The 20,391-nt window shown below is 40.3% G+C and overlaps 5 protein-coding genes and 1 non-coding gene across 7 annotated transcripts; 5 read left to right on the top strand and 1 right to left on the bottom strand.

Moving 5' to 3' along the window:
* Positions 1–22: 22 nt before the first annotated feature.
* On the top strand, positions 23–95 carry TRNAK-CUU (transfer RNA lysine (anticodon CUU)). The gene has a single exon. It is a non-coding gene; the product is annotated as a tRNA-Lys (tRNA).
* Positions 96–481: 386 nt separating this feature from the next.
* On the top strand, positions 482–4,128 carry LOC104000998 (glucan endo-1,3-beta-glucosidase 9-like). The gene is made up of 2 exons (XM_009423165.3): positions 482–943; positions 2,899–4,128. Exons 1-2 carry the CDS (start codon positions 552–554, stop codon positions 4,019–4,021), a joined length of 1,515 nt encoding a protein of 504 aa, XP_009421440.2. The 5' UTR covers positions 482–551; the 3' UTR covers positions 4,022–4,128.
* A 608-nt stretch (positions 4,129–4,736) lies between these two features.
* Positions 4,737–5,563, top strand: LOC104000956 (LOB domain-containing protein 12-like). Its single transcript, XM_009423125.3, has 2 exons — positions 4,737–5,018; positions 5,111–5,563. The coding sequence occupies exons 1-2, from the start codon at positions 4,863–4,865 to the stop codon at positions 5,429–5,431; spliced, it is 477 nt and encodes a 158-aa protein (XP_009421400.2). The 5' UTR covers positions 4,737–4,862; the 3' UTR covers positions 5,432–5,563.
* Positions 5,564–7,729: 2,166 nt separating this feature from the next.
* Positions 7,730–10,354, top strand: LOC104000957 (uncharacterized). 2 transcript variants are annotated; one of them, XM_065086714.1, is made up of 2 exons: positions 7,730–8,801; positions 9,563–9,936. In XM_065086714.1, exons 1-2 carry the CDS (start codon positions 8,046–8,048, stop codon positions 9,674–9,676), a joined length of 870 nt encoding a protein of 289 aa, XP_064942786.1. In that variant the 5' UTR covers positions 7,730–8,045; the 3' UTR covers positions 9,677–9,936. The 2 variants fall into 2 exon arrangements, with proteins under 2 accessions (XP_064942786.1, XP_009421401.2); XM_009423126.3 differs by lacking the exon at positions 9,563–9,936 and adding an exon at positions 9,954–10,354 and having other exon boundaries at positions 7,739–8,801.
* Positions 10,355–10,498: 144 nt separating this feature from the next.
* LOC104000958 (uncharacterized protein At5g01610) lies at positions 10,499–14,597 on the bottom strand. The gene is made up of 3 exons (XM_009423128.3): positions 14,376–14,597; positions 12,140–12,194; positions 10,499–10,993 (listed from the first exon to the last, which is right to left on the bottom strand). Exons 1-3 carry the CDS (start codon positions 14,460–14,462, stop codon positions 10,623–10,625), a joined length of 513 nt encoding a protein of 170 aa, XP_009421403.2. The 5' UTR covers positions 14,463–14,597; the 3' UTR covers positions 10,499–10,622.
* A 319-nt stretch (positions 14,598–14,916) lies between these two features.
* Positions 14,917–19,743, top strand: LOC104000959 (small ribosomal subunit protein eS7). The gene is made up of 6 exons (XM_009423129.3): positions 14,917–15,025; positions 15,975–16,070; positions 16,149–16,222; positions 16,315–16,438; positions 18,942–19,124; positions 19,417–19,743. Exons 2-6 carry the CDS (start codon positions 15,996–15,998, stop codon positions 19,537–19,539), a joined length of 579 nt encoding a protein of 192 aa, XP_009421404.1. The 5' UTR covers positions 14,917–15,025; positions 15,975–15,995; the 3' UTR covers positions 19,540–19,743.
* The last annotated feature ends 648 nt before the right edge of the window (positions 19,744–20,391 follow it).

Raw genomic sequence — 20,391 nt, 5'->3', positions numbered from 1 at the left:
TTTTGATAAATTAAAATAACAAGCCCGTCTAGCTCAGTCGGTAGAGCGCAAGGCTCTTAACCTTGTGGTCGTGGGTTCGAGCCCCACGGTGGGCGTCTTTTTATTTTTATTTCCTTATCAATTAACGCCCATATTCGTGAACCCATATGGCACACCTTAGCCCAACCCAAAGCATTCTCTTCTCGCTATTCCTCGTCAAATCACAGTGGACGTACGATTACCATCAGTCGAACAACTACTGAAAAAAGAACCAATAACTAGTTTATTTATTCGTTTTCAGCTTCCCCTCTGATACCGGTCTTTTTATTGGAGGTGCATGTTGTCAAATAAACGGCTCTATTCGTGGACCCTTGTTTCCTCCAATGAAATGGAAGGTTGCCGGGCGGGTAACGTGAAGGGAGAGTGGAAAGTACGTAAAACATTCTGTGTCTCAAGTGTTTCAGGCTCCGCCGGCTCCCTCTGCTCTGCTTTAATGCGACCAACAGCGCAGCAGAGAGAGAGAGAGAGAGTGTGTGTGTGTGAGAGAGAGAGAGAAAGAGAAGAGGCACAGAATGCAGTCGAATCGCCGTTCGATTCTTTTCTTGCGTCTGCTGCTGCTGCTGTTGGTGGCCTGGTCGCCGGCCTCATGGTGGGGGGGAAGAGGGTGGGGCGCCACTGCGGTGGGCGTCAACTGGGGGACATCCTCCTCCGCCTCCCACCCTCTCCCGCCGTCCGTGGTCGTGCCAGGGCTCCTCCAGGCCAACAGAGTCTCCCGGGTGAAGCTCCCCGACGCCGACCCTTCCGTGCTCGCCAGCCTCGCTGGCTCGGGCATCGCCGTGGCTATCGGCGTCCCCAACGAGATGCTCCGGTCCCTCAGCTCCTCCAAGTCCGCCGCCGTCAGCTGGGTCCACGACAACGTCACCCGCTACGTCTCCAGCACTGGCGGCGGCAGTGTTCGAATCGAGTAAGTCCTTTCTCTCTCTTCTTCTCCTTTTTGTTTGGGGTTTATCGTTGATTTTAGGGTTAACAAAAGGAAACTTGGCGATTGTAATTGCACACTCGTTTCGAAATGAAATAATGTTTAGGTATTGTCTACTCGATCTTTTTCTTCTCAAAGTTAGCATTTTGCTTTTAGAACCCTAGCTCGGTTAATGGTTTTATGCTCAGAGTTCGTATTAAGTTGTGGTAACTCTTAATGCTTGCGCAGATCGAGTGATTCTTTGTTGTCTGTGTTGCATTATGCTCTTTAATTCTTTGTCGTGTTTGATTGTTGATTGTGATTGTCCATCCACTATGTAGCTTCGCCATTTGAACGAGACATCAGTAAGATATGGGCCCAAAGTGATCATGCCACTGCAAATTTTCCTTGTCCTCTTCGTGGCTGTTTGTCGTCATACATGATAAGTTTATGACTTGTATTTGGTTGCAGTATATGTTTCTCTTGCACTACGATCTGCATTGGCATCTCTATAAGGCTGCGCTGAGGACGAGAGTAGCTCAACTGAACTGGCATTTACTAATACAAGACACACTACCTTCTTAACGAAAAACAACTTTGAAATGCCACTAGGAAACTGATAGGAATTCAAGCATTTTCGTGTCTTATAAACTTCAAGGTATTTAGATGCGTATCTCGTGCAACTGGGTGCCACTTGAAAGTTGAAACAGAGTCGAACTAAGATCTTCAGATTTTGAAAAATCTTAGGCATTATTTGTTATGATTATTCCATGGCCCATGATGTCCCTGTACATATGCATGTGTCATCATCTGGGACATATCTTGAGTTATTAAAGCTTGAAAGAAGATGAGAAACATGGCAAAAGGGATAGAGCTTGATTTAAGTCTGTTTGGAAGCTTTAATAGTAGGAGTACCGTTAGTCTTGGATGACCTTCTACATCAAGAACTCAAGAGTGGCCTTGGATGCCTTTATAAATTGCAATGATAGTAGTGATAAGTTGCATTCGGATTCACTTCTCCTTCAAGTATATGAGCTACCTAAGGTGCATATGAAGAATGATTAGTTTTCATGGAAGAATGTGTCTTGGGTACTTTAGGCAAGTAATGAGAATCTTTTGCAGTTGTCTTCCATGTATAAAAAATTCTGCAGTTCGAGTAAAGCTAAATGATATCATGCACTATTAGATGCAGCAACTCTTCAAGGTAAACCTGTTTTGGCACACTGTCACATGCTACCAAATAATTACTGGATTTCTTGGTCACAACATCTGGCAACTTCGATAATATCTTTGATGGAAAACTGTTTGTGTCCTTCCCCCTTCCTACTATGATTGGACGCTAGCAGATTTCGCTCTTGCCTTAGCTAACACTGCTGCATTTACATTTGGTTGATAGATTGTGTAAGAACATAACTGATGAGGTGAAATTGAACTCTCTGTTTATTAAATGCACTATGGTCAAAATTGACAGTGAATTATGGTGTAAGAACATAACTAATCTGCAATGCACTAAAGTTGACAGTGAATTATGGTCAAAATTAAGCAGTCAAGCAGTGAGCTGCTGAAAGTTAAGTTGTTTGTTTGGACTCTTGGAAGGGAAAAAGTTTGTCCACTTCCAGATTTATGTCGGTTGGTATATCAAGACAGCTTATGTTTTGTTGCCAAGAAAATCTGGTCCAAGCAAAATTTGGATTTAGTGATTGATTTTATGGCCCTGTGAGAGCTGATACTTTTTTGATGTTGTCAGTGGTTTTAAGCTGAAATTATGGATGACAATGTTGACTTGTCATCTTATGTTTGTTTCCTCTTGCCCATATCTTCTTCTGCTAAGATATACTATGTTATATTGCATGAAGATGTTAAAATTGGCATATTAGTATGTAACCACATTAACTTGGTGCAGAAAAGGACATTCACAAAGCCTACCTATGCGATATATTGACAAGACTATAAATTGGCAGGTTTATTGCTGTTGGTGATGAAGCATTCCTCCTCAGTTATGGTCAAACATTCCAGCCCCATGTAGTTGGTGCAGCAACAAACATTCAGCGAGCCCTGACTGCTGCAAATTTAGCAAACACGGTAAAAGTCATTGTTCCTTGCAGTTCTGATGTATACCAATCTGAGTCTAACCTACCTTCGAAGGGTCACTTTAGGCCTGATCTCAACAAGACTATGATTGAGCTCCTCTCTTTTCTTGACAAGCATGGTTCACCCTTTGTGGTTGACATCAATCCTTTCTTGACCTTTCAACAAAAGAAGAACCTTTCCCTGGATTTTGTTCTCTTCCAGACAAATTCTCATGCATTATCTGATGGACCGAACAAGTATAGAAACCACTTTGATATGACCATCGACACGTTGGTTTCAGCTTTGTCAAAGGTTGGGTATGCTGAAATGGATATAATTGTCGGGAAGATAGGATGGCCTTCGGATGGTGCAATGAATGCCACACCTGCTGTTGCCCAGATCTTCATGCAAGGCCTCGTTGACCACCTGCAGAGCAAAGCTGGTACTCCACTTAGACCAAAGAGACCACCAAGAGAGACATATATCTTCAGTCTACTAGATGAAGATCAACAGAGCATTAAGACTGGGAATTATGAAAGACACTGGGGCATTTTCACATTTGACGGCCAGGCAAAATACAATGTGGACCTTGGCCAAGGCTCGAAAGCTCTGGCAAGTGCTCATGATGTGGACTACCTGGCGCAAAAGTGGTGTGTAGTGAATAACAACAAGGACATATCAAATGCTTCCGGCAGTGCATCAGAAGCCTGTTCCGCTGCTGATTGCTCTGCTTTGTCTCCTGGTGGCTCTTGCTCTGGGATCGGCTGGCCCGGAAATGTGTCATATGCTTTCAACAACTATTTTCAGCTTCATGATCAGAGTGCGGATAGTTGTGATTTTGGCGGCCTGGGATTGATAACAACTGTGGACCCATCAGTAGGTGATTGCCGGTACACTATTGCACTCGGCACATCATTTTCTACGTCTATTCATCAAACGCTGGTTGCACGGTGGAGCATGATGATTCAAGGTGGCACCTTTTTTGCTTTCTTGCTCTTATTTGTTTGGTGTTGATCTGCTTACTTTGAGGTAGTTTTGTATAAGACAAACTAGAATTTTGCACTAAAACTTCCAGAGGATGTCTAAGCACTTCATGAGTTCAATCCTCTGAGCCTGAATCATTCTGAACTTGTTCTACTAGAAGTGAATGATGCTAAGATTTTGGTACTTACATGATTTGTGATGCCAAGAATTTAGCACTACGTGGTTTGTGGTTGGATTGGTTCTGCTTGCTTCTTCCCTTGCAATAGAAAATAATATCCTGCATATCGGTGTTACATACTTCAAACTCTTGCTTCTGCTTGAAAACTACTTGCTCTTGCTGATCAACTTACCTGCTCTCGCTGCACCAATTAGGAACAGGAAATGATGAGGACCAGTTGTGGACAAACACTGCATTAGGTATGCACTGCAATAATAGTTTCTTGTTGACATCATATAAAACTAAGACTCAGCTCTGCACTGCTTCAAGCCTTCCATGTCAACTTAGCATCCGATCAACAATGGCCACGGACGGCATGTAGCTTAATGTAATGTGACTGTGTATTTGACCGTATGTAGAGTATGTATTCCAGTATGTTCATCACATGATAACATGCTCGAGGACAAGCGTGTACACTGTAGCCTAGTTTTATATGTTATCATTACCAATAGAAACAACCTTTCCTATCTTTTTGACTACTATAATCTATGATTGTTAAAGGTTTTAACTTAGGGTTCTATCATAAATAGGCAATCCCATCTCCATATAGTTTCAGCTCATCTGAACCTGAGAGGCAACCTTGCACTGTACCAAGTGCATTCATCTGCAACCAGACACCTTCCTTCCCTCCTCCTTCCTTTGGTGGCCTAAGCAATGGGTAGCCACTCGCCTTGCGCTTCCTGCAAGCTTCTACGGAGGCGCTGCACGCCGGACTGCGTCTTCGCCCCCTTCTTCCCCTCCTATGAACCCCACAAGTTCGCAATGGTCCACAGGGTCTTTGGTGCAAGCAACGTTAGCAAAATGCTACAGGTTTCTTCTTCTTCTTCTTCTTCTTCTTCTTCTTCTTCTTCTTCTTTGTTCTTCTATTTTGTCTACCGATAGTTTACGTTAGTTGACTACAGGAGCTGCCTCTTCATCAAAGAGCGGATGCAGTGAGCAGCTTGGTCTACGAAGCAAACGCAAGGATGAGGGATCCAGTTTATGGTTGCGTCGGAGCCATCTCTTACCTCCAGCATCAAGTGTCTCAGCTCCAGATGCAGCTGGCCTTGGCTCAAGCTGAGATGCTTTGCATTCAGATGCAGCAGGCGCAGCTGATGGACGCTGATGGCATGCAGTATCTCATGCAGAGTGACCTCAGCGCCGTGGCCCAGTTGACGAACTACCCATCCTCCTCGAGCAATGTACCCCATGAGCCTCTCAAGAGAGAGAATCCATGGACATAGAAGCCTTGTTCCTGTTCCCAAGCGTTTGCTTGAACGGAGCTTCTTTGTGGATTCAGTGCTTCATCCATGTACATGTCCCTATCATTGTTATGTTTAGGTGAAGACACAAACTGGAAGATTCCTTTTGTTCTCGCTAAGACAATTCCTTTTGTCATCTAGCTGGCTGCTATATATACATTGTTGTTGCTGTAAGAACATGAAGTCATCCAAAAGCTTGATTAATATACCTTTCAAACTCCTGCAGACAAAACAAAATGACACTTTGTTGGCCATTTCCAATCTACATATAAATCACAGATCAAGCTTGGACTCTTCGATCATCCTTTTCCTGTCCAACAGAAGGAAAACAACAACTTTTGTAGCTTAACTCTGCATCTCAATGATGATTCTTTTCCTGGTGTTACTTGCTGTTTGCTATGTGGGTTGGTGAAGTGTTCTTGGTGTTAGATAACTACAATATGTGCTCACATGCAGTGTAGTTCTTTGCGTTAAGCTAAGTTGATGGACCAGCCAACAAGAAGTTTTTTGTCTCTAGCTTGGGATTTAGTAGTGGATGAGACTGCACTAAAAACAAAGGCAATAATTACACGAACTGAACTAAGTGACAAGACATTTCCTGGTCAACAGTGTCATGAACTAGATTTTAGTATGTTGGATTAGGACATGACAAGAGAAAGAGTCTCAACCATCTACGATTACTATCCATATCAAGTTTAATATCCTGCAAGATAAGACACTCCCACATGCTAACCTCTAAAGGATTGTTAGACTAGACTTTATAAGGATCGTAATCCTAGACTTGTTCTCTTGACATGTCCTAATCCTTGATAAGGATTACAGGAGAGAAAGTGGAAGAGTGATTACAAGCAAGAAGAATATTTTAGATTGCTTATTGTTTCTTACTTTTTGTTCTCTTTTCTCTCTAAGGAGTGATTGAAATCTTAACACGAATAAGAAAGAAGTCAGACGACTCGAATGCTCACTAGAGAGTTGACGGGACTCGGGCACTTGCTTCGAGGTGTATCTGCATGAATAATAAGATTGGATGAGCTTTCAATGCACATGATCCATTTGATATTGATAGGGATAAAATGATTTTAGTAAATAATAATTGATATTGTTGATTTATAATCGTAAAACATAATAAGTACTTCTGTTTGGATACTAATAACATTCATTAAAATACAATGGAGGTGGATATTCTCCTGATCGAATACATGGGGAAATACACACCTAAACAAGATGATCATTATCGTTTCATCGAGAAACATAAGCTCGTAAATGAAACGACATGTTCTAAGCTTCTTGCTTGTTCATCTCTGTCATTGATGGGTACGACTGCTATAAGATCGCTCTTCACCTTACGGACTGCCCCTTCGCTGAAGAGCCATGAAGCATACGACGAGGAATGCTCATTCTCTTCTATCTTTCTTAGCAGTCACCTCAGTGACGACCAGCTAGCACTCACCAACAACGATGTGTCGAGACTTCCCACTTCGACGCCCGGATGTGACGCCTAGTAAATGGCTCGATTCCGAAGCCGACGTCAGTGGATGAGGAGCGGATGAGAAGAGCGCGACGCGAGGGACAACGGTTCCTCTCGCACACACCGCACAAGGTGTTTGTCGTGGTTCAGCGGCGAAGGGGAGTGTGGGAGCTAGCGGACGCAAGTGTGGCGTGCACAGGCACGAAAGGGATGACCACGGCGGGGGAGGATGGCGGCCGAAGGTGTGGAGGACACGAGCCATGGCGCGCGCAACCACATGTTCTGCGCAAGATTTTTTCTGCTCCTAAAGGCGTTAGCGCCCATCGCGGAATGGGATGGTTGACGTGCTGTACTATAGCTTTAAAAGCGCCAAGTGTGTCATCTAAACCGTCCATCACTAAAATCATCACATCTGAACCGTCCGTGGTGGAAGACCCGGGTTCATCCCCAATTAACCGCCACTATCGTCATTGACGGTAGAGATCTGATAAGTGAAAGGATGGACGCTGTAGATGTGAAAGCAATGGAGATTCTCGTCGTCCTCCGATTACGTTGATCTCAGGTGTGACGCTCCCCGCAGGCTTTAGATTGACTCACCACTAAGAGATCGGAGCGACACGACACCAAACCGTTCTCTGCTCTTTTTGAGGTGGGTCCGCGAAGAATGTGATTCCTGATTGCTGAACCGTGGCGTGGATTGGGCAGCCATCGTTAAATTGCTTTCCCCGGACATGACCGCCTCTTCGAGGCGGCAACGAGCGTCGCAATGTTCTCTTTGAAGAAAACGACGACGGTGAGAGCAGAAGAGGAGATGGAAGAAGGAAATCCACGCACCGAAAGGGGAGCACAACAACAAAGTAATCGAGAGAGAGTGCAGAAAGCGAAAGCAGGCGTCGACGAAACGAAACCCTATCAAGCGAACGGAAGCGCACTAGGCCCGTCCACCAACGCTTCCATCCAAAATCTTCTCCTCCTCCCCTCCCCTCCCCCCATCCTCCTTTTGATCCGATGTGACGCTTCCCCTCTCCCAATCCCCTAAATTATTGCATGGAGACAAGCTCCCGATCGATCCTTCGCCTTTTAATATCGTTCTACTCAACCCCACCCTCCAAACATTGATCTTTCCCCATGGCCGATGCCTCCGCCGAGTTCCGCCGGCCGGAGCTCATCCCTCCGGCGGCCGACCTTGTCGTCGCGCAGCAGCACGACGGCCTCCGCTTCTGGCAGTTCATGGTGGCCGGGTCCGTCGCTGGTCTTGTCGAGCACACCGCCATGTTCCCTGTGGACACCCTTAAGACCCGGATGCAGGCCGGTTCCCCAGCATGCCACCGGCCGCTCGGCCTTCGCCAGGCCTTCCGCTCCGTCGTCCGCGCCGAGGGCGCCCTCGGCCTCTACCGCGGTCTCGGCGCCATGAGCCTCGGCGCCGGCCCCGCCCACGCCGTCTACTTCTCCGTCTACGAGATATCCAAGGAGTCGCTCTCCCGGGAGAACCCCAACAATCCGGTAGCCCACGCCGCCTCCGGGGTGCTCGCCACCGTCGCCAGCGACGCCGTCTTCACGCCCATGGACACCGTGAAGCAGCGCCTCCAGCTGAAGAGTAGCCCGTACAAGGGGGTCGCGGACTGCATCTCCAGAGTTCTGAGGGAGGAGGGCATCAGGGCGTTCTTCGCCTCGTATAGGACGACCGTGGTGATGAACGCCCCCTATACTGCCGTGCACTTCGCGACGTATGAGGCGGCGAAGAGGGGGCTGATGGAAATCTCACCGGATAACGCAAGCGATGAGCGGCTGGTGGTGCACGCCACCGCCGGTGCAGCTGCAGGTGCCTTGGCAGCGGCCGTCACCACACCGCTTGATGTGGTCAAGACGCAGTTGCAGTGTCAGGTAAAGCTTCTAATCCAATTTATACAATCACATTAGAGTAAAGATTGAATCTTTGTTTTGCTTTTACTACATGCAGTTCTCATGTTGAGTGTTCTGTTCCTTGAAGTTGTGCTTAATCTCTGAACTCCTGTGTCTCCCCCATATTGAAGAGCTTGATTCTGTAAATTAGGTAGTTGATTGACATCATGAATCCTTTGCTGATAATACTTTGCAGAATCATATAGCTCACTGAGCTCATAAAATCTCACATATTAGATAAAGGGGTAGAAAGATTTTGTTACTAGTAATGAAAGCTACAATTCATTACAGAGGAGAGAGCTCCAATCATTCTTCAGAACTTATTGGGATCTTTGCATAAGATTATGCATTTGAAACTATAATGGAAGATGCTTTTAGTTTGTGACTCTTAAAGAACAATGTAGAGGTTTCACATAATATTGTCCTCCTTCAAGGAAATAAGTTATGTAGGATCAAGTAATAACTGTTGTGAGAAAAATGCATAGTAGAAGCTTTCTTTACTTATTATGAGCAGGTGGAAACAAACATGATAATGACAATCATATGCACAACCTGAAAGCATATATTTTATTGTCGAACAACCAACATGAAATTTTGAGAAGCAGTATGTCAGCTGATATTAAGTTATGAGATGGAACTAACATTAGTTGCATTGGTAGCAGAAGACAACAGAAAATAAGGATGTCCTATAATTCCAAAGAACTCTTGACCATTGCTTTCCTAAGTTCTTTGTTCTTTTACAGGATTGTTGCATGCCATTTCAAAAAGTTGATTGGCACCCTATCTTCATGCGTAATATGAGAATCGAATCAATTGTCTTTGTGTATGATAGGACAGCACTAAGGATTGTATTCTGATTTGCATGTCAAAGAGATGCCAAAGCCTTATCTTAAAGGGATGCAAAGCTTCATCTTGGGGCTTCAGTTAATGATATTTGACGTGCTATTTGTTTTCCTACAGAATATTCAAGTTTGTGATGATGCTAGCAGTTTCTGTTTTATGCCTTTTAACTTGCTATTTAGTCATGTCCATGTATTTTCGCTCCATCTGTAATCTGTCGATGGTTTCTATGTACTTGATTCCTTTTGGTAAGCTAAAATTGAAGTGGGTTTTTCTTCGTTGTCTTTTGAGCAGGGTGTTTGCGGCTGCGATAGATTCTCCAGCAGCTCGACAGGTGAGGTGATACGGGCCATATTAAGGCGCGACGGCTATGCCGGGCTGATGAGAGGATGGAAACCTAGAATGCTGTTTCATGCACCAGCAGCGGCCATTTGCTGGTCGACATACGAAGCAATGAAGTCCTTCTTTGAACAGATGAATGATCAGAAGTGATTCCATGTTCTAAATCTTATATAGAAACATGTTGTATCGCCCGATAAAAGCCAGCCGCTGTCATGCATGCTGCTGTGACTGTTGCTGTGAATGTGTATTTATTCCCACATCCACTTGAAAATTGTGTCTGTACAAATTTTCTTCTTGGTAATATAAATAATAATCATGCTCGGAATCGGAAATTGATTTCGATTATCACACTATATTATTGGCACCATTATCATCATGCAGTTTATTGGACTTTGCCAAGTTGGGTGGTCTTGAACATTATTTTCTTTCATCCTTTAACATAAATCACCTCACCATAGCCTGGAAGGAGAAGAAATAAGAGCAAGAAACCACTGATATGTCACCACAATTCCACGATGATATAATTATTGAGATAGGAGGATTGACAAGGTTCAAAGAGTCCCACATCAATAACACGGTAGCTTATGCACTACGCACACTAGTAAACCATCTCATAGCAGCCTAAAACTTGTCCACGGTGATACCACCTCTAAGCACCTCATATGCATCGCGGCTCCTGGTCTTCTTCACGCCGGTGGTGAAGTGGATTTTGGATCCCTCGGTGGTGATGGAATTCACTTTTGCCCAAATCAGCACTTTTGTTTTGATCCCTTCGATCTCGACCAGCTTTCCTTTCTCTAGATAACCGGTCACGATGGTTAAAAAGCGCAAGACCGAAGAATCCCTGTAGCCAACCTCGCATACGGAGGGTATGTATACAGTGAGCTTCCCTGTCTCTTCGTTGAACTCGTAGTGAGTTGCATCCTGAGGAAACAGGCCTATCGGCATATCGTATTCCCTCAGCAGTTCAGGCAATGATTTCTGCATCTTTCCTGGAAGAAAACAGTCTTTCCATGAGTTTGGTCAAGTACACAATTTGATTGGGGATTAGAACCATTGCCATGTGTGGCACAAATACACACTCTCAAACAAAAAAAATCTGAGTTATCAGAAAGAAATGACCAAAAGTCTAAAACATGGATAAACATCCTTTGATTCGAGTTAGTTGAGAGCAAATATATGTTAACATAAACGAAGTAATTTTGCTACAGAACCATAAAAATGAACGTTTGTTGTACTTTGTGCTAATGTTAGGAGATTCATTGAAGACCATACAGAAGAAATTTCATGGAGAAACCAAAGAAATGTGAGGATTCTATCTAATTCTAGATGAACTTGCTATGTCCTATACCACGCCAAACTACCTCTGTTAAGTCATTTCTAAAATTACTCGCTTGAAATTTTATACTATATGACCTGAATCAGCAAGAAACAGAATAGAACATTGGGGAAGCACTATTTATATTGAGGCCAAAGATTCTCCAAATGGGTCTTGAAGCAATGGAGAAACATTGAAGCTTCGACTGGTGGTATAGATACAATGAGATACATAACAAAAGATGGACTTGGGTTGTCATTGCAGCAGATACCTATTGTGTAATGGACTTGACTAGCTTATAGCCTCCAATAGGTGCAAAAGATGCACCTGTTAGTTTAGCATATAAATGACTTCTTATGCTTGCAATGCAAGTATACCGAAACCATGTCACAATTCCTTGCGGACCAAAAATCTGATAGAAACGTGTTAAAAGGAAAATAAGTAGGAAGCCAAAATGCATCAAGAGCTTCAAAATTGCATGAAGAGTTAGCATTGTAGATGAAAAGTGAAATTAAAGAGAACAATGATGGGAAAAAAGAACAGGAAAATCATTTGGGGCAGACAATAATGTGTATTCAAGATGCAGGAACTCAACACATAAAAAAACAAAGCAAATGAATTAAGTAAAAAAATGTGTCAAAGAAACATCAAGTATTGAAATTACGAAATAATCTAAAACAAGCAGATAAACATGAAGGTCCATCTAAAGTAACATGAAAGGAGAAACTATGTCAAAAACATTATGTTTTTCACTCCGACAACATGAGGTAGACAGAAAAAAAGATGCAAATTGATGGAAACTGGAGCTTAGATACAGCACCTTTGAGCTTATTGACCAACCATTTTGCTCCCCCTTCAATGCTGCTAGAGAGTGACTGGTAAAATAAACAAAAGATTATGTCAGTGGAAGACACGGGACCAATATTACCACAAAGAGAAGGCAGACAGTATTAATTGAATAGATGATCATGATCCTATAAAAGATCATGATAATATAAAAAGACCTTCCCTCCTAAGCAGTTGAAAATGAGTAACTAATACAACCATCAACATCTTCTAGGTTGAAACACATGGAAAACAAATATACCAGATAGCAATAATAAACATGTCACATCATAATTAAAACAATCTCAAGCAAATTGAGAAAGAATTTTACATGAAAATCCAGCAATGATATCTCGTAAAGAAAAGATTGCCAATTATATAAAAAGACCATACAATCAAGGAATCAAGTTGTCTAGTACATCGGTCTGTGGTGGTATGTTCAAGTCTGAACTAAAACTCAAAAGTCGATCTAATCAAGATGCAGTGTACCTACCGCAGCATTATGTAGCATGTAGAAGTCCAAACAAAGGCCAGTCTGACAACCCCTGTTTATTTAAATTCAGCTTATCTTGCCTAGAGCTCTGTTTTTTGGCTATTTCAACTGCTGTACAGCAGAAACACCGAGTTTTTTTACCATACTGTTTACTCGTAGAACTGATCCCTCTAAAGCAATCCATTTCAATATTCTAGCTGAATCTTGAATCCCTCTTGGCTTGCAGTTTCAAAGGACCGACAAGACAGAGGAGAAGAAACTTTTCTCTCCTTCCTATTTCCATTGCTCCCTTCTTTCTTTTCCTGATGGAAGTCAATATCAGGAGACTGAAATATCATTCCATATTAATGTGCCATAACAGTCCACTGCAATCTGAGAGTTGGTAGACTCCCAGAATCACTTCAAGGAAAGATATTACAAAGCAATAATTTTATTGATAGAACTTTCTCCTTTTAGCATCCTGTCTATCTATCAAATCTTTCTCTTAAGGTGCTCTGTTACAAATCTCACTATTTCATGTTTATGAGGATATTCTTTCTTCTGACAGAAGTGTCTCCTCTTATATAAAAAGTATAATTTTTGCAATTTTAATATACTCCAGTAATCACATCATAAAATATCAAGAAACAACAAAATTAATAAAAATTATGAAGTGGGAGTCATACTGAAGCAAAAATCAAAACAATAAAAAAAAACTATAGACCATGAGAATGTGACTCAACACTCCATCAAAATGTCTCCAGCTCATGGCCCTACATGACTCTCTAATAAATGAATTCTTCGAATATTAAGGAAGCTACTTCAAACTATTTCCCATTTCAATTCAGTGCTTCTCATGCTTGGCAAATATGGAAGTTGTTCACAAAACATCATTGCACCTAACAAGTTACCTAAGTTGTTCTCGATGACACATAAAATAGTACTTCTTTAGCATCTCTTACATCCTGACATCTGCAATAAATCTTCTGCATCTCAATTATAATTATTTGCATCTCACAGTATCCAATATCCATCTTTAATATCATCAAGAACTGAGATAAACCTTTTCATTCATGCCAGAAATAGACACAAACACAGTATACAATTTCCTATTTGAGCTCCAAAATACTCGCATTTCTACAGTACCCATCACCCATGTACTTAAATATCATGAATTAAAATATAATCCCAGTGAGTAATCTACATGGGGCAGGTATCAATCTGACACAGAGGTTATGAGAAAAAAGCAGAAAACATCATCTACGACGGTCCACCATACTTTTCTTTAGTATGCCCAGAATCCTGAAGAAAATAAAGAACACACCGTGTTTTTTCAATTCTTGATAGACCATCGAGCTATACCCAATTATAGAAACATTTCGTCGGTGTTTTCTACCTTAAAACAGCGGTGGTAAGTCACTCAAAGATTCCACTTTTCATGCACCAACAAACGATTTGATTGTCCATAATAACAAGTCATCGTAAAATTCGCAATTTTCACAAAAACATCAAGTAGCTAAACTAAAAGAAAGATTAAAAAAAAATATTTTACTGAGTATTTGTGGACACAACTAACAGCATCGAAAAGAAATCCACTAAGAGGGGAAGAACTAGCGATTCGCTTCGAAACCCGAATGAATCAAGGGTTTCCCAAAAGAATTGAGCTTCAGAATCACAAGGAAACACTTAAAATCCACGAATCCAAAGGTCGAAAGGAACCATGAATGGATATGAGGGCAGGACCGGAAGGATTGCTTACGTTGATGTCGTCACCGACGGAGGAGATCTCCTTGTCGGCTCGCTTGTTGATCCAATACGATCCAACCTTGTTCAGTATCTGATCCATCTCACTGCTAGTTCTTCCTCTTGCAACGGAATCGAGAATCCAAAAGCCCCCCCCTTTCGCTTCTTCTCTTCCGAGGGCGATAAGAATTCTACAAGGGGGATGGAAGCGAAGAAAGAGGCAGAATCGAGACGACTTGTCCAGTGGATCTTTTCTTCTTCACTCCGTCAATGAACTGAACCGGGCATGAATCGGTTTGGTTTGTGCGCAAACCGGACCGGTATGATAGCTGACTTGGTAAGGCAAGCTTTCCAAAGAAATCAATACCGTAGATCATAGCTACTCTTCCATCTTGACCGTCCCAAAAACACACGTGGGCGCGCGCGTTTGACGTCCTTCCGATCTTAAATCGACGATTCTGATTGTTTACTGTATTGGATGGTCAAGATTCTACTGATCAAATCACAATTGTGGGATATCTCATCCTAAGGACAAAATTGGAATTTCGGATACCGAGGCTCCTGGCTGCCGAGGAATAAAAGAGGGTTGTCCTCCCCTGTGCGAAGAAACCCTAAGAGCGCCGCTGCGGTCTCCGAGCTGTCCTTGCGTGCTCCTCGGCCCCGAAGGTACCTCCTTTCACCTGTTTTCTAGGTTCGGAGTTCCGGTGGGAACTCACTTGGTTCTCCTTTCTTCAGTTCAGATTATTTCCGATGCGAATCGATAATCACTTCCTTCTTTGTGGTTTGTTGTGTTCTCCTTCGGTGCATTGTTTGATTTCTTGTTTTCCTTTTTACGGTGTAGTTTTAGTGACAAGATCTGATTTTTTTCTATTTTTATTCAGTAGTGCGCCACAAGCTATTGCATTAGTGATCTTGATGAGACTGCCATAGTATTCATCAAGGTAGACTGTGCATAGAGATTGATGGATCATTTCAGTGCAGTTTACTTTCTTTGTACTTTTGTTAACCTTTAACTCAGTTGATAACGCTCATTGAGTTACCATGTTATTTCTTGATGATGTTGTACATATTGGAAAGAACCCATCTTTATTATCGAAAAGGGAAGAGATTCTCCACATCACATCATCTTGGTACCTCTTATATGAATATCGGCTCTGCAAAGACTTTCCTACCAACTTGTCAGTAGGTTCTCTTATATGATAATTGGCTCCGTAATGGCTTGCCTACCTTCTCTTCAGTACGTTAATATTTAAAAAAAGAAGCCAACAAAAAAGTTAATATTTATCTCTTGGAACATACAGACTGGTATTTGAAACCTCATATAAGATTACATGACAACCTCATGCGTTGAAAGATGAGCCAGCTTAAGTTTGTTATGAGTTAATATAATAATCGATATAGGAAGTTTTAATTCATGAGTTATATAATCAATTTAGAATATTTAGTATAAGTAGCACATTGTTAAGTTGATGAAACGCTTATTGTTTTGACTTGTAGGTTGATGAGTCAACATCTCTGAGCAGAGCATGTGATTCAAATGCTTCTAAAATAAGAATATTATTTCTTGTTATATGTATAATGATTCATTTAGAATTTTTGGTGTTGCTTTTTGTAGGCTAAGCAATAAGAAAACAAAATGTTTACTGCAAGGAAGAAAATCCAAAAGGAAAAGGGTTTGGAGCCAACTGAGTTTGAAGACACTGTTGCTCAGGTTGTGAAACATGCTTAGTCTTGTTGTTGCTTGATGTATTTTGGTTTTAGTTGCTGATGGGGCTGTTTTTTCTTGTAGGCATTCTTTGACTTGGAGAATGGTAATCAGGAGCTGAAGAGTGACCTCAAGGACCTCTATATCAATTCAGCCATGTAAGAGTATATCAAATTTTCAGTTGTGAGATGTATGTATGTATTTTTATCCAGGAGACTAAGTATCTGAATTATTTGTTTCTCTAATGCAGTCAAATGGATGTAGCAGGCAACCGAAAAGCTGTTGTTATTCATGTTCCATACAGGCTTCGAAAAGCCTTTAGGAAGATTCATGTGAGGCTTGTTAGAGAATTGGAGAAGAAGTTCAGTGGGAAGGTTAGGCTTTGCTGCACTTCATCGTTTTGTCTCTAACTAGTTTAATAAACATCGAATTAAGTAATATCTTAACACTATAGGAAGAATGATGTGTGTTGAAAAGTGTTGCTGTGCATGCAGAAAGTGCTTGTTGTGTTCATATTTCTTCCGCATGAATGATCCTGTTGGAAATATTTATTGCAACTGTTTGCAATGCTTTAAGATGCACTGATGTTGAGTAAATGTCACTGATTGAGTTGATCGTTCTTTAATATTTCTAAGACAATCAAATAGCAATCTCATGAGCTCCTAGATATTTACATTTGATTAAGTAGGAAATGGGCAAGCTCCAGAAGTAGAAATTTTTTGACAGAATGTGATTGGTGATTCATATTTCTTCCGCATGAATGATCCTGTTGGAATATTTATTGCAACTGTTTGCAATGATTTAAGATGCACTGATGTTGAGTAAATGTCACTGATTGAGTTGATCCTTCTTTAATATTTCTAAGACAATCAAATAGTAATCTCATGAGCTCCTAGATATTTACATTTGATTAAGTAGGAAATGGGCAAGCTCCAGAAGTAGAAATTTTTTGACAGAATGTGATTGGTGATTCATATTTCTTCCGCATGAATGATCCTGTTGGAATATTTATTGCAACTGTTTTCAATGATTTAAGATGCACTGATGTTGAGTAAATGTCACTGATTGAGTTGATCCTTCTTTAATATTTCTAAGACAATCAAATAGTAATCTCATGAGCTCCTAGATATTTACATTTGATTAAGTAGGAAATGGGCAAGCTCCAGAAGTAGAAATTTTTTGACAGAATGTGATTGGTGATTCATATTTCTTCCGCATGAATGATCCTGTTGGAATATTTATTGCAACTGTTTTCAATGATTTAAGATGCACTGATGTTGAGTAAATGTCACTGATTGAGTTGATCCTTCTTTAATATTTCTAAGACAATCAAATAGTAATCTCATGAGCTCCTAGATATTTACATTTGATTAAGTAGGAAATGGGCAAGCTCCAGAAGTAGAAATTTTTTGACAGAATGTGATTGGTGATTCATATTTCTTCCGCATGAATGATCCTGTTGGAATATTTATTGCAACTGTTTTCAATGATTTAAGATGCACTGATGTTGAGTAAATGTCACTGATTGAGTTGATCCTTCTTTAATATTTCTAAGACAATCAAATAGTAATCTCATGAGCTCCTAGATATTTACATTTGATTAAGTAGGAAATGGGCAAGCTCCAGAAGTAGAAATTTTTTGACAGAATGTGATTGGTGATTCATATTTCTTCTGCATGAATGATCCTGTTGGAATATTTATTGCAACTGTTTTCAATGATTTAAGATGCACTGATGTTGAGTAAATGTCACTGATTGAGTTGATCCTTCTTTAATATTTCTAAGACAATCAAATAGTAATCTCATGAGCTCCTAGATATTTACATTTGATTAAGTAGGAAATGGGCAAGCTCCAGAAGTAGAAATTTTTTGACAGAATGTGATTGGTGATTCATATTTCTTCCGCATGAATGATCCTGTTGGGATATTTATTGCAACTGTTTTCAATGATTTAAGATGCACTGATGTTGAGTAAATGTCACTGATTGAGTTGATCCTTCTTTAATATTTCTAAGACAATCAAATAGTAATCTCATGAGCTCCTAGATATTTACATTTGATTAAGTAGGAAATGGGCAAGCTCCAGAAGTAGAAATTTTTTGACAGAATGTGATTGGTGATTCATATTTCTTCCGCATGAATGATCCTGTTGGAATATTTATTGCAACTGTTTTCAATGATTTAAGATGCACTGATGTTGAGTAAATATCACTGATTGAGTTGATCCTTCTTTAATATTTCTAAGACAATCAAATAGTAATCTCATGAGCTCCTAGATATTTACATTTGATTAAGTAGGAAATGGGCAAGCTCCAGAAGTAGAAATTTTTTGACAGAATGTGATTGGTGAAAATATTTTCTCTCAGTGTGCCTTATTTACTTTTTACTAAATCCATGTTACTCAATTCATTGGAGCTTATCTTGGACCTGGACTGTGCGATTGGCCTTTCTTATTATCATAGTCGATTGAGATCCACAATCTTGGAAAAGTCATTGGTGATGTTCCTTAAAGATACGAGTCGAGGGATTTTTTTTTTAGAAAGCAACTTTACTAGGTGGCAAACACCCAGTATCATAGAAAAATATCAGGTCTGTTTGCTGGAAGATGAACTAATGTCTCATTTGTCCATATCATATGTGTAGGTATTTTAGAATAATAAACCCAATCGGCATAGGTATGGTTTACACTGTAATATTCTTCATGTTGAGTGTTGTTCTTTATGTTGCTATATCAAGTAACCATACACTGTCACCAGTCATACTTACAATATTCTAATTTGTAATGATCTCTCCTATCTCTTCACATACGCAGATGCGTGTTTGTACTTGTATTTCCTTTCTTTTATGGTCCTCATTTTTTGTTATTCTTTTAAACAGGATGTAGTTCTTATTGCGACAAGGAGGATTTTGAGACCTCCAAAGAAAGGTTCTGCTGTCGTGCGCCCTCGCAGCCGGACTCTCACTGCAGTTCATGATGCCATCTTGGAGGATGTTGTGTACCCTGCTGAGATTGTTGGGAAGCGCATAAGATATCGTCTCGATGGCTCAAAGCTCATGAAGGTGAGTTTCCTGTGATCAGACTCTTTACCTTTTACTACAGGTTTAGTGTCTTCTCGTCAGTTCACATCTATAATGTATTTTGAAGCAACTGACGGTGATATTCTAAGATGTCTATGCACTAAACCATATCATGTGTACTCAATAGAACGTAGTTGTCGTTCCATTCTTGATACGGCCGTTATGGAATTGTAACTTGATTTCACCATCTGCCATGATCACTTTTTATGTTATCTCATTTTATGAAGCTGCAGAAACCAAATGGTTTACCAAATTGTTAATCTCTTTGAATCAGATTTTCCTGGACCCAAAGGAACGCAACAACACAGAGTACAAGTTGGAGACATTCACGGGGGTCTATAGAAAGCTTTGTGGAAAGGATGTTGTCTTCGAGTACCCTGTGACCGAGAGTGCATGAAATCTTCATGGGTAGATTAGGGGCATACAGCCTTTTGAATCAAGTCAGTTTTGTTGACTTTGTCTTTTCAGTATCAAAGTTTGTTTGATTTAATGTTCAGTTAAGTTAAAAATGTTTTAGAAGACTGTTGCAGAAATGTGAGCTTTTGAACTTGTTTATCATTATTTCTAAATCATAGAGGTATGGAATCACAAATTGATGATATCTTGGTTATGTTAAAATGTTTATTCTATTAGTGGGAATTTTAATATGTTAAAGTGATATTATGTTCAAGAAAAAGGCTTTTTGAGAACTTGTTTTTGTTGCATGACATAATGCTATTTGAGATTTGATTCTATAATAAGTTGATTTCTTTTAATTTTCGATATGGACTAAATTAAAATGTCTATCCATGGCGGCAGATAAGTCCCCTTACAACACTAATTTAGTTAGGATGAATCTTTGATTGGGGAAATGAGGATGATGGTTATCTTTAAATTTGAGCCATGTAAAGATTGAAATCATTAAAAATAAAAAAAAAACATTTTGACTTTTGTAATTCATTTTAGAAGTTTTTGAAATTTAAATTATTTTTGAAAAAAATGAGAGGTGGTAGTAAAATAAAATGTATATGTATATATATATATTTGTGTATATATATATATATATATATATATATATATATATATACATATTCTTAAATTTTAAGAAAAAACATTGGAAATGACTTATAAATGCATAAATGACTTTTTTAACAATTGCATTTTAAAATAAATATTTTTATGGATTTTAGTCATTGATTAAATTTATGTTTTTTATTTTTTTTCCAATTTAAGGTGAATTTACAGCCACTTTGGGAAAAAAAAACTATGT

The sequence above is a fragment of the Musa acuminata genome, chromosome BXJ1-10 (assembly GCF_036884655.1).
Source record: "Musa acuminata AAA Group cultivar baxijiao chromosome BXJ1-10, Cavendish_Baxijiao_AAA, whole genome shotgun sequence".
In the NCBI taxonomy this organism is placed as follows: Eukaryota; Viridiplantae; Streptophyta; class Magnoliopsida; order Zingiberales; family Musaceae; genus Musa; species Musa acuminata.
This window is presented reverse-complemented; position numbering and strand designations above follow the sequence as displayed.